Genomic DNA, 14,534 nt, shown 5'->3' with positions numbered 1-14,534 from the left:
TGTGGTCTCCTCCTGTCTGCCTCGCTCGCCAATGTTTATGTTTGTATTTGAGGACTGGCTAGTATTGCGTCACAGTACCACGTCATCTGTCGTCTCATCAAAACTCGGAAAAGCTCGGCAATTTACGGAATCGTGGTATCTTCCACGCAATATAATCACTATCCGCTTACGATATTTAATTTATAAACATTGCAGTCGAATTACAGTATGTAGAGAATTACATACGTAAAAGGAAAAGTTTGATTTCTAGTCTCCTTTAAACAAAAATCTTGGAAGCAATCATATTTCCAAAGAGAAAAATATGTATATTTTATAGATGAAATTATAGAATATCTATGTGATTTTTAAAATAAAAATTGATGTATTGTCAATAATGACAAAAACCATTGTACATTTAGTGATTTAGCTATGTTTTTCTTACGTTTCTAGCTTTGAAAAGGTTACATTTTTAAGTTTATTTTACTATTTAAATGAAACTTGTTATATGTATGATTCGTTTACAACAATATTGGAATCAAATTTGTGTACATTTTTTGTTTCAGTTGGCAAACAGCAAGCATATGCTTAATAACTCCAGACCTGGAACATATCCCCACCTGATACTGCGACTTAAACAAATTCAGGTATGTTGCAATTATCTACTTGTATTTACAAACTCTTTTAGCTTATACTTCTTATCCCCAGTCTTTATTTGGGGGGGGGGGGAGAGAAAACATTTAGCAATCCTGATTATCTGTCTGTCCATCACTTGTTAGTGCAACTTGAGTCTTGCAATTTTTGATGAATTTGCCAAGAAATTTGGTAAATATTATGGCCATCGCCTGAAGATGTACATGTGGACAAGTCACTTGTTCCCAGAATTTTTACAAGAGTTATTGCCCTGTTTCAGCTGAATGTAGTGAGTTAAAATGTCATCAACACACATATTAGTCTCACAGTTTTTAAAGGATGACCATTAAACAGTAAATTTTATAGTCATAATCAGAAAATGTATATATTAACAAACACTTTCCATAAACAATTTTGTTTGGAGTTATTGCTCTTTTTATATGCTGGCCATTTCCAAAGCATATTATGCTATGAACCTGTCTGTCCATAAATTTCCATCTGTCCACTAATTTTCCTTTTCAGCATCATCTACAGTTACCAAACTTTGTGGATGGCTTGTGCTTTAGCTTAAAAAGAACCCTATCAAGTTTGAGGTCAAAGGTCAATGTTACTATGTCTGAAAGAAGTACAATAGTTTCCATACCATAACATTAGTTCTTCATCACAGACCACACTTTGTGGATCTCTTTCACTTAAGATAGAAATGAAGCCTGTTGATATGGGGGTCAAAAGATCAGAGTTCAAGGTCATTGACTTCAACAAGAATAATGGTTTCTGGGCAGAAATATCAGTTCTTAAACATATAACCTTCACCAAAGTTTGTTGGTGATTTGCATGCTGGTTAAGAAAGAAGTTAATAATTTTTGGGGTGAAATGGTCAAAGATCAATGTCACTTGGATTTCAGGAAGAAAAAGGGGTTTTCAATAGTAATTTTATTTCAAAGTCACTTAGCTTGACCAAAGTTTGTTGCAGTCTTGCACTTATGATAGGGAAGAGGCCTGTTGATTTTATGATTGCATCTGCTCTTGCAATTTTGACTGGATTTCTGCGAAACTTAGTACAGATTATAGTTATCACCAGAAGATGTATATGATGATCAGTCATTTTACTGACAGCTTTCAGTAGATGTATATGATGATGAGTCATTTTACTGACAGTTTTCAGAATATGTATATGATGATTAGTCATTTTACTGACAGCTTTCAGAAGAGTTATGCCCATTTTTTTCCCCTATAGGCTCACTTCCATCATTGGGTAGAGGTACATTTATTTAAGCAAATTGTTCAACATTCATTTTTTATTTTTTTGGGTTTCCGTTCACACTTTGTTTCTACAGAATTCTCATCTTTAACAATATTAAGTGTAACAAAAGCTTTGAGAAATTCCATTTTGTCAGTATTTAAAAAAGTGTTTTTTTGTTTCTTTTATCCTCATGTTTGCAAAGAAATAGCATGCTTTTACATCCACTGTGAATATGAAACTTGTATGGATAGATGGCACATAAATCTAACTAATTCAAGTAACTTTTTTGTCATAATTTAAAGAACCATTAGGTTTTAATTGAATTATGTCAAAAATAGTAGATAGAGTTGGTTGGTAACCACATGATCTGGCTACACAAGGGGATTATGGTAAATCCTGTATAAAATTCAAACAAAAACAAATAATTATTTCCATTCTAAATAATTTTGGAATTTGTATTTTTAGCTCAACTGGTCATTAATCAGAAGAGCTTATGGAATGGTCTGTTGTCCATCATCCATCTGTCTGTAAACTCATGTTTGTTGTTTTGTTGTTGCTGCTTCTCTTTAAGTATTTGAAGATTAGCATGAAACTGTACATTCACATTTATCCTATGGTCTATTTACTCCTAAATGTAAACACTGCCACTCAGACATCTAATATAGGCATCAAAGTGTTCATCTTGAAAATTTTGTTATTACCACTCTTCCCGAATGGAAAACCATACTGACTTGGGTTTTTAACAACAAGACTTCTTATGACGTCTGGCTGGTCCTAAAAGAAAATAGTGCCAAATCAGACATCTAGTATGGGCATCACAATGGCCATCTTGAAAATTGTGTTAATGCTACTCAACCTGAATTGATATCATCATGGGATTTTCACCAAAAGACTTTCTTTGATGTAAAGTTGGTCTTAAATGACAATGCTGCAGCAGTGACCATATTGAAAATGTTATTGCTATTCCTTCTGAACAAATGGTAATGTTACCATGGGGTTTACTTCTGAAAACTTCTTATGATGTCTAGTTGGTCCTAAATGAAAATGGTATTTTTCACTATGCTTGCCACAGTGGCCATATTGAAAATCTTGTTATCACTATTTCTTTGGAATGAATAATCATATCTAAATGGGGTTTTCACTGAAAGATTTCTTATGATATCTAGTGAGTCATAAATGAAAATGGTGCCAATCCAACTTCTAATATGGCTGCCATCATAGCCATCTTAAAAATCTTATTATCAGTAGTTCTCCTTCATGCCTGGTAGTATTGACATTGTGACTTCCCAAAAGACTTCTTATGATATCTAGTTGATGTGAAATGGAAATGATACCAGTCTGATATGTGGCTACCATTGAAACCATGCTGAAAAGATTGTTATTGTTACTCCTCCAAAGTGAAAAGTCATATCAACATTTGATTTCAATCAAAAGACTTCTTTTGATGTTTTGTTGGTCCTAATTGAAATTGAAGCCAATCTGATATCCAGCAGCTCATTTGAAAATCTTGTTATCTCTGAATAATATCAAAGATAGTTTCAAAACACATCATTTAAAAGGAAAAATGGTCTAATCTTGATTTCTTGCAAAAATATTTCATCCAGGAGACCATCAGTCCATTCAAGGGACTCTTGTTTTAATTTACTGGAAATGAAAACAAATAAAGGCTTTAAAAAATTAAAGCCTGTGTAATAAAATAAACCAGGAACAGAGTAAACCTACTTATAATGCAGAGATATATGTATGCAAGAAAGCTTGCCAGAACCTTCCTGTGGATTGGTGACTGTTTTCCGGGTTTTCCAGTGTTCTTCCTCTCCTAATTATACTGGCCACCCTGTATAGCCTATCATACACTGAAAAAAACCCAAACAACAACAATTCTGACAGGCAACACACACACACACGCACACACACGCATTCATACACACACACACATACACACTGCCAGCTAGTGACAAAATCATGCAGAACCTTAAGAAACCAGAAATTTATCAAGCAGTGCCAATTCAAGGTTGTATAAATTAAATATGTACAATAGCTAGGCCAATCATTTCAAGATCATGGGCAGTTTCCAGAGCATAATTTTAGAATTCCACTGTGTTGAAACATTAAACAGGTAAACATAACTTTGAAACAATATATGGAAAATATCAATAAAAACTTTTTAAATTCAATTAAAACAAATATTTGTATTATCAGGTGTGTTAGAATATTTTGCAGTTATTCTTTACAAAATAATGAAATTCAAATTAGTAGAGAAAAATTAAAGTTGTTAGTCCAAAATAATTTTCAGTGTTGGTGTTTGTATTTGTACGGATTCAAATTTGTACAGGATTTACAACCGATGCCCCGGGGCCCCGAGTGGCCAAGTGGTCTAAAGCGCTTACCATTACAGATCACTGCCATCTCACCTCTGTCTGCGTGGGTTCGAGTCCAAGGCTTGGCTAGCGTGGGTACGTGGGAAAGCCTGCCAGTAGCTTCTCGTTGGTCGGTGGTTCTTCCCTGGGTTTTCCAGGGTTCTTCCTCCACCATTAATACTGGCCGCCATGTATAGCCTATCTTGTGCTGAAAAATGGCGTTAAACCCTAGAACAACAACAACAACAACAACGACAGATGCCCCAATGACCGTAACAATAATTTTTTCACCAGTCATATCTGCAACTAGGTTGTTATGTGCAGAGGTTAAACAATAACGTTAAAGAGACATTAATAGGACAGTGGAATATGCTGTGTTTCAAGTGGTATTTCCTGATAATAAGCATGTGCATTATAAATAGAGTATACTGTACATTGTATATTACATTCACTGTCTAGGATATGTAGTGGTTAGCATATGACCTAAAAATGTAACATTGTCCAATTGAGAATAAGCTATCTTCCATATAAGCTTGTATAAAAGTGCTGGATATTCAAATCTGAAAAAGCAAGAAAATAATGTGTTTTCTTTAAACATTTAATAATTACTTACAAACGATAAACTGGTAGACTTAGCATAATCCAATATCATCACCACAACTATGTGTGCACATGTACCCGCACTAACATAAACGCAGCAACACAGACATTAAATAAAAAATATATATATCGAGTTTCTGTCTTTAAAATCCATTGAACAGTGGAATATGCAGTCTTTGCTGCTGTCAGTAGTTGGTAGAGGACTCATTTGAGATTGTATCGTGCTGTTGTTCAGAATTCCTTCAAGATCTTGTTGAATTTTTCTCGGCATAGAAAATGATCTTTATGCTGTGAGGGAGTAGCAGACATGACAGATGATGTTGATATTTGTTCATGGATGTCGTATACTTCATAATGACTGATTTCCTAAATCACATCTGCATTTTTATATAATTTTGCCTTTGAAAGAAATAAACCACACTTCTATACTATTCCAGCTAGTGAAATAATTGTTTTGCATCTTATATACATAGTTAAATCTGACTTAGAAAGAAACATCAGCTCTGATCACAAACTTGCCTATACGTTTTATTAATGATGGCTTAAATATTCTCCTTCAAGACAATGTGTAAAAGCTTTTGTTTGTCAACAATCATCTCTGTTTGTATCTAACCAAATGAATTGGGTTGTTCCACTTAGTGTACTTTACCTATGCAAATTTGTGTAATGGACTCTCCCACAGCTGTGTTCAAAGGACTTAAAACAGCATCATCCTAGATATTCTCAGTGAATTAAGTAATGTTTGAAATGGTGGTTTATCTCTGTCTGTTTTAATTAAGGGACTAATCAACCGTATAAACTGACCCAAAGATAGTTTTACATTGGCTCTAAGAAGGACTGTTTACTGTTTTCACAGACTACATACTTCGGACATGTATTATAGTGGTCAAATATGCATGGGTTTTTTTACTCCCTCTTATTTCTAAGTTTATTGAAAATCCTGTTTTATTAGGTTTGAAAGTAAAAAATCATGTTCTTCATGTGACGTGTTATGGAGGGTATGCACTTCACATGATTTTTGACGCACACCATTCAACACAGTTATGTTTTGGAAAACATCATTTTCAGCCATCTTATTTTTTTTTATATAAAATAAGATAGAGAGAGAGAGAGAGCTCAGCTTTCTTGATATGATGTATCTGTGTAAATGGTAAACAGTCATGCTTAATGTTCATGAACAACTATCACTTTAGTTGATTGTCACAGAGGTGTCCAACAGTAAATCAGTCAGAGACGAACAGTTACCTTTGCCCTTTGCACAGATTACTTAATTGACTAACAGTACCATGGATGATGCTGTATTATGAATAATTTGTGGGAGAAACCATTGGCCTAGTTCATTTGAAATTAGGTAAGTCAAAGAGGTGCATGTTAAATATATAAAAGTTATTATCCTCCATTGCCTTCAGTGATAATGTGCAAGCCATCTTTATTGAACATTCTTGACTAGTTTGTGATCAACTCCAATGTTTCTTTTTGTAGTTGGAATTTACTGCATATACTGTTTTGGTAGCTGGAATAGTGTAGATGGAATAGTGTAGAGTGTTACATTTTTAAAGCAAAATGTTGAAATACAGCTGTGATTCAGGAAAGTATGATCCATCAATGAAGTCCAGCAAAACTTAATTCAGAACTCATGGTTGATGGAATCTGAGCTTAGAAGTGCAGCAGCAAGGGGAGCATTTTATTCTTGTCACATAAAGCCAATACACCATCAACATAAGTAATTCTGGAGTTTACAGCATCCATCAATGTAATACAATATAACATCATCCAGCACTGCAACAATACACTTATTGCAGAACTCGTCTCAACTATGGTAACATGTTTAAACATTCAAAATACTGCATATTTAACACTCCCTCACATGAATGCATCTGCAAATAGATTTTCTTTGCCAAGAAAATTCCATCTGGGCATTTTGGGAAAATAAATGTCAGGTCTACAGATAGAAGGGAAAAATATATTCTTGCTCTGATTTGTTAAGTAAAAAAGAAAAGAACTAATAGCCGATAGATCTATTATACTAGCAGGAGGAAATATTAATTATCTTGAGGTTAAAGCAAAAATAAATATCATGATTGGAAAGAAAATCCTAGCCTCCTTCTAAACATTAAATGTTTGGACCCCAAGTATACAAACTATATTTGATTTGAAAATGAATTCAGTGCTATAAGAATCAGATCTTTAATTCCATTTTGAATATCCAGTCTTTTTCTGTAGGCTAATATATGAGTAGAGAATTTTCTAAATTCTACAAAGTTGATTTTTTTTTATTGCATTCACTGACCACTTGTAGAACTTCATAATCTCAAAAGAAAAACAATTCTGTCTGAGGGGTTGACAGATATGAAGTACACTAAAACTATCATTTACAAACCCTGAATACAAGATCACAAAAAGTGTCAGCACTTTAGGAAGCACTAATCCACAGGATCATGTAAGATAAACATTATTGCAACAGAGGCTAGAGAAAACAAGCTACTTCTCGAGCCCAAACCTCCTTAACGTTTATCTCCATTAGCCCAAACCTGTCTACCCAAACTTCCATTGCAAGTTTTATATTCCCATTCTCCATTATTCATATACTCTATGATACTGCAAGTTTCCTCTTCCTCTAGCATATGTGTATAGTCAATTTTTAAAACATTTTAAGCTAACAGCTTCTAAACTGTAAGCTACATGGTTTAGTCAAGCTAATTAACCACCTGTTTGAATTTCCCTTTGTCATGGATCAGGATTAGCAGATCAGAACCAATATATATATATATATATATATATATATATATATATATATATATATATATATATATATATATATATATATATATATATATATATATATATATATTTGTTGTTACCTTCATTTATTTACTTCTGTTAAACATTTCACAAACAAATCACATGAGAATTTAGCTATTGATTATTACACATAAACTCCAGAGGAATTTTGTACATCAATGTAATCACTCAGGCTTGTAGGAGTATGAGAGAATATTAGAATATTTCATTTCACAATCAATTGACCTCATTTAAGTTTTTGTCATTTCAATTGATATAAAAAGACACCTGCCAATATTGCAATTTTAAAAGGGTTCTATTCATTATTTCAATTAAGTTTCATGCCGTTCTAACTCAATAGAAATTGAAGCCAGATATTATAAAAAAATAGTTTATTATAAATGAGATGGACCTGAGGAAATAATCAAATTCAAATGAAATTAGACATGTGCATTTGTACCATCAAGCATAAGGACTTGTATGTAGTCATCGGAAAAATTACATGGTAAAGAGTCCTTCCTTTCCTCTTTTATTTCTTCCTCAGTCCTCTGTCTTCTTTGTTTTTCTTTCATTTAGCTCTGCTGTAGTTTATAAAAAGAAAGATACTAAAGTATATTTTAATATATGCATTTATTTCCACTAAGGCCACCCTGAAATATAAATAGGCTAGGTAGGTAGGGCTTTTTAGTTTTTAAGTACTGTTACATGTTTAGGCTCTCATAAACAGTAACAAGAAAAAAGTGAAGACAACAAGCTTTGTAAAATGTAACAAATAATTTATTTCCCTAGAAAAACAAGGTAAAAATGGAAAAAAGAACTTAGGGTTTTAAGAATCAAATCCAAAAATAGTCCAAGAATAATCCAAGAATTAAAAATTAGAAGTCCTAGCAATAAAATGTTCTAATAAATTTGAGTTTGAGTCAAGACGAAAATCCAAAATGGAAGGTGATGACGTATACTGTAGCCAGTATAGTTTTGATGCGTCAACAGTTCATTGTTGATCCACAAACAATAATATTCTGGTTTTTGAATTCCAAATAAAATTTCAATAAATGTCTTTGTCCAAGAATTCTGTACGAGCACTTAAATATTCCTAGGAAAAAGAATTAATCTCTTCGAATCCAAATAATTTGAAGAAAAATTAGAATATTAAACTGCAACTGGTCACAACAGAAAAGAAACACCACCTTGATGTCGAAGTGTATAAAAGCCCAGCTGAGATTATTTCTCAAAACATCAGCATTAAACATGACTAATGCACACTTCTGGTAAAGTCTATTTGGAGTCACGAATACCAAAATTTTCTTTGCTCTTTCCGTTAGTGGAATTTGCCAAAATCCTTTCAGAAGGTCAAATTTGGTGACATACTTGGCATTTCCGATCTTATCTATACAGTCATCGATTCTTGGCAATGGAAATTAAATAAATCTGTTTTTGTCACACTGTTCACCTTCCTAGAATCAGTGCACATACAGAAAGTTTTATCTGGTTGCGAAACAAGTATACATGGTGAACTCCAGTTGCTTTTACTGGGATCAATAAAATTGTTCTCCAGCAAATACTGAATTTCTTTTTTCAAGTGTTCCTGTTTGAGAGGATTCATCCTGCATAGGTTTGTTTCACAGGTTTGGAATTTACAATTTCAGTGTCATGGAAAATTTTGTTTGTTCTGGTAGGAACATCTGGAAATAAGTGCTCACATTCAAATAATAATGGTTTAAGTTCATTTCTTTCTTGCTGTTTCAAATGTGAAAGTTTCTCGGCCGGGGATCAAACCCACGACCTCCAGCTTCCAAGGCGGATGTTCTAACCACTAGGCTACCGGAGTGGTCAGTTCTGTAGAAGAAAATGATTACATCAGCAAAAAGTATATGAAAACTTGGGAAATCAGCTTTGAAGGCTTTCTATTGCAGAAAACCAGAAAACCAATATGATCACAGTAAATTTGTAATATGCTTTTTGTTTATATTGTATATTTTATGGGATGAGTCAGTGATCTTCACTATCCACAAATTTTGTGAAATTTGAAGTACTCACACAGCTATATATTTAATCTACATCTAGTAATTGGTTACTTTTTACAATACTTTTCAGTTTAGTGACAATTGCTTGGGGATAGGTATTCAGCAAGAAGTTGTAAAAAGACAATGCACAACAACATATACATTTTTACATGATTTGGGATTTCTTGGACAAATATCAATTTGAAAAAGAAAGTTAAATTCCCCAGACATTTCATATGCAGTCATCATTATAAAAAGTAGCAAAAATTGTTTGCCTGCAGCAAGTCTTTGATATGATGGAATTAAGGATCAAATCTTGTTACCTGTGCCATGTTAAATAAAGACTAAAATTAAATGAATAAGTAATAATTGATAATGCTTCTTTGCAGAAGGAGGAGGAAAGGCAAGCAGAAGTAGATCATGACAACAAAATTCTTCTCAATCGTATGAACAAAATATTGAAATATGGCGGACAGGTGGACAACTGGAATGATTATGAATCTAGAAGGTAATAAAGTAGTGACTAAACATTTATTGTCTACATTTTAATATGAAGATGTGCAATCCTGTATATTGTAAGAGGTGACTTATATGTTTGCTGTGGAATGTATCCCATGATGATGTTCCAAAATGAGAAGGTCTTCAACTTTTTTAAAAGAACATGGTTTTAATTTTTTAAAATAAGACTTTGTATTTTAATAATTTGACCCTTTTTTGGCTTCGTCTTTGTTTTGTTTGTCCATTTTGGGATACCATTTTGGCACTGTATAGCTAGGATTGTGATATTAAACGCTGTAAACGTATTCATAAATAAAATTCTGTGGTCCTGTTAGATCTGTATGTACTTGTTTATAAGTCAAATCTGGCTGCAGATATCATAGACCTTGATCTGAAATCACATAATGCATTGATAGATCAGGGTCTGTGTTGTTTGTTCTAGTAATTACAGCACATGTACATTTGAACTTGGTGGATTTGGTATTCAAATAAATAGACGTCTTAAAAAACTATTTGAATTTTGATTTTTTTGTATAAATGTAGCTTAACAATTTTTCAGTCACATCGCTATGATTGTCTGCAGTGTGGCAGTTTATAGTGATGTCTAACACTGGGACATCATGCCACAGACATGTAGCATGACGTCCGACCCATTCACATTATCCTGACACCAGGCCCACCAGTCCTAACACTAACCTCTTAATGTTGAGTGCCAAGCAAAGCACCTGTTAGTACCATTTTTATAAGTCTTTGGTATGACTTGGCTGGGGATTGAATCCATGACCTCCTGCATCTGAGGCGGATGCTCTAACCACTAGGCCACCAGAGCGGTTAAAAAAACTATTCTGTGTTTAAATACCTAATACAATAATTTGGCTCATTTGCATATTTGGGAGAATCCTCAACAGATATGGAGTCATGTAAAGATTATTTCAAGGAGTTTGGAAAGAAAATATGGCTTACCAATATAAAAGGTCCTAAATAAAAATTGAAAAATAGTTACTTTTCTGTATGCCCGGATAATTGATTTACTAATGAAAATGATCAGTTTTCCCAAATAACTGATACACATGGCCAGTACAGTACTGGTTGGGAGTGGCTGTGGTAGGTGAACAACTTAGTATTGTACCATTGCTTGCTAATAAAGAACACTTGTGTGATAATATTTTAGTGTTCTTCAGATAATGATTTCTGGTCACATTTCCTGGTGTTTTTTTCTTCTTCTTTTTCTTTGTTAAATCATGTAAGTCTGTTCATTGCGTACATGTACTGCAACTGGAAATAAGTCTGAGCAGAATTGTATGTGAACCCAGTTCTGATATGGATATAGTTTCATAATGTACAAATTGTCAATAACAACTGAATGTAGCTCATAAATGGTATCAATCAATTCATATTGTATCATCTCTGAAAATCTGAAAGATGATCCATATTTTCCTTGTAAATGCTTGAAATGACCTCAACACTTTGACTACAAATATGGTGATGATGTCCCCAAACATATAATTAAGCCAAATGGCTAAGACTGATTCAGGATTATAATTGCAGAATACCATTATTTGTATTCCAATTAAAAGTACAAAGACCAGGCTATGTCCAAAACGAGGTTGTCAAGAGGAAATATGCCATTGAATAAAACTGAGATGACAGGAACTTTTGAAACTTGTGTGTCAGAAAGTTGACCGATGTATCACAGATAAATTTAAGCACAATTTAATTTATTGGAAAAGGGAAAACAAAGAAAATAACCTGCAAACATCTTTAGAGGCTAATTGTGGAGAAAACCTTCAGAATTGTATTATTCAATCTTTTTGTAAAACATCTTGTGCAGATTAAACATTTCTCTGATAAAATTTACTCCAGCCAAAGGCATAAGTATTGTAAAAGTCAATTTGGGCCCATAGTCAGATCCAGGTGCAACTTGTATAGACAAAATATGCCTTTCTCTCTTCCTTAAATATGTATATGATTTTTATCCAATACTGCTTTTAAAATGGAAATTAACAATTAAATTGTCATTGGTTTTCTTGTTCATGGATTATAAATATGCAGATTAAGCAGTTCCTATGATACATAATTCCAGAAAATATATATCTTAAAGTGTGCCTTTGAATGCAATATGTACAAAAGTCATTGATAAGATTTATAAAACCATATATTTATTGTGAAACGATGTGTAAATGGTGCATATATTTCCATTAGGTTTGGTAGATTACATTTGATGCCTATTTTTTGTTTGATTTAAAATTCTTTGCACATGTGTGGTGCATATATTTCCATTAGGTTTGGTAGATTACATTTGATGCCTATTTTTTGTTTGATTTAAAATTCTTTGCACATGTGTGGTGCATATATTTCCATTAGGTTTGGTAGATTACATTTGATGCCTATTTTTTGTTTGATTTAAAATTCTTTGCACATGTGTGGTGCATATATTTCCATTAGGTTTGGTAGATTACATTTGATGCCTATTTTTTGTTTGATTTAAAATTCTTTGCACATGTGTATGTTTAGCGTTGACTTTCTGTCATATTCTTGCCAGAATCACCGCAGAGAAAACGATATATGTATTTGTTGATCATTTTTCACAAAAAATAGAGATGAATTAAATATGTTCAAAAGGTCAGTGACAGAACTATTTTCATTATGCTTTGTTGGGAGGAAAGACTTAGTTTATATTACAATTAATTTGGACAAAAATATTCTGTATGATGATGATTGATCCTAAATTTGACATATTTTTATGAGTGTGAGGCACTTGTTCGACATCTATAGTACCGTTTTATTACTTTACTGACCGAGGATATCTGTTTTGATACATCTATTATCAGTGTGATGAGTGAATTGGCACTGATTTCTTATTATGTATCAGATGGGTTTATGGAATGGGTGGTATGAAAAAGCAAACATTACAGTAAGACAGATTAATACAAATGTATTTGTTCCAGTGTGCAGTGCTTCCCATACACATGATCATATCACTAACACCATTATTGTCATACCCAATTAGAACTCAACATTATCTTTTTTTTTAATTATATGGTATAATACAAATGTATTTGTTCCAATGCACAATGCTTCCCACACCCATGATCATAATCACTAACACCTATACTGTCATACCCAATTAGAACTCAACATTATCTTTTTTTTATTATATGGTATAATACAAATGTATTTGTTCCAATGCACAATGCTTCCCATACCCATGATCATAATCACTAACACAATTATTGTCATATCCAATTAGAACTCAACATTATCTTTTTTTTATTATATGGTATAATACAAATGTATTTGTTCCAATGCACAATGCTTCCCATACTCATGATCATATCGCTAACATCTATACTGTCATACCCAATTAGAACTCAACATTATCTTTTTTTTTAATTATATGGTATAATACAAATGTATTTATTCTAGTGTGCAATGCTTCCCATACCCATGATCATATCACTGACACCATTATTGTGTCACACCAATTAGAACTCAACATTATCTTTTTTTTAAATTATATGGTATTTACCTATTAAGCTCCTGTATATTCAGTCATTAATATAATCAGGAAATAGCTCTAGATTTCATTTTTGTAGAAAATTGTACCATGTTATTACATTTATGTCCCTGAATTTTTGAAATTTTACATCAAATGATTTAGAAATTAAATATGGTGCACTATAAATATACAGATATACACCATAACATTTTATCTTGATGATGTTTGTTTTCCCAAACACTTGTAACTTCAAATAACCAAGGTCATATGGCTTTGAATTTCAAGTTGACAGTGGTATGTTTTCCCGAACCCTTGTAACTTCAAATAACCAAGGTCATATGGCTTTGAATTTCAAGTTGACAGTGGTATGTTTTCCCGAACCCTTGTATTTTCAAATAACCAAGGTCATATGGCTTTGAATTTCAAGTTGACAGTGGTATGTTTTCCTGAACCCTTGTAACTTCAAATAGCCAAGGTCATATGGCTTTGAATTTCAAGTTGACAGTGCATGGTAACATTTGTCTTCTTGTAAGCATCTAAACATAGAACTAAACCTTGAAAAGACATGAACGACTTGTATATTAATTTTAGAAGAATTAAACTGGAAAATCTGCAAAATTTATGGTGTGAAAAATGTCCAGAATGTTTTATATGTGCATCAGTATGGAGTTAATGCATAAGAAGAATTTAAATTCATTCACGTGTCTGTGTACCTGGCTATACATACAAACACATACACACACACACAAAGAGTTCAGGGACATCAATACTTTTTCAGAGAGGCTGTTTACTCAAGGATAAGGAGACTTTTCCTCCAGTGGTGAGGCCCACAATCAAATTATTAATTTATAATTTGATTTTAAAAAATGGAACTGCTATGGTAAACCATCTCACACAATCTTGTTGATCCATAAGAACAAATATAACTCACATATACATTTTAA

General features: G+C 32.8%; 1 protein-coding gene across 1 annotated transcript in view; it reads left to right on the top strand.

Moving 5' to 3' along the window:
- The window catches only part of LOC149808504 (annexin A6-like), a 227,558-nt gene that overhangs the window by 31,436 nt on the left and 181,588 nt on the right, over positions 1 to 14,534 (top strand). The window contains exons 2-3 of the mRNA XM_089978253.1: positions 543 to 623; positions 9,983 to 10,101. Of these exons, the coding sequence (XP_089834379.1) occupies positions 543 to 623; positions 9,983 to 10,101 (200 nt within the window). The remainder of the gene's footprint in view (positions 1 to 542; positions 624 to 9,982; positions 10,102 to 14,534) is intronic.

The sequence above is a fragment of the Sinohyriopsis cumingii genome, chromosome 1 (assembly GCF_028554795.1).
Source record: "Sinohyriopsis cumingii isolate HCF-2022 chromosome 1, ASM2855479v2, whole genome shotgun sequence".
NCBI classification, from domain to species: domain Eukaryota; kingdom Metazoa; phylum Mollusca; class Bivalvia; order Unionida; family Unionidae; genus Sinohyriopsis; species Sinohyriopsis cumingii.
This window is presented reverse-complemented; position numbering and strand designations above follow the sequence as displayed.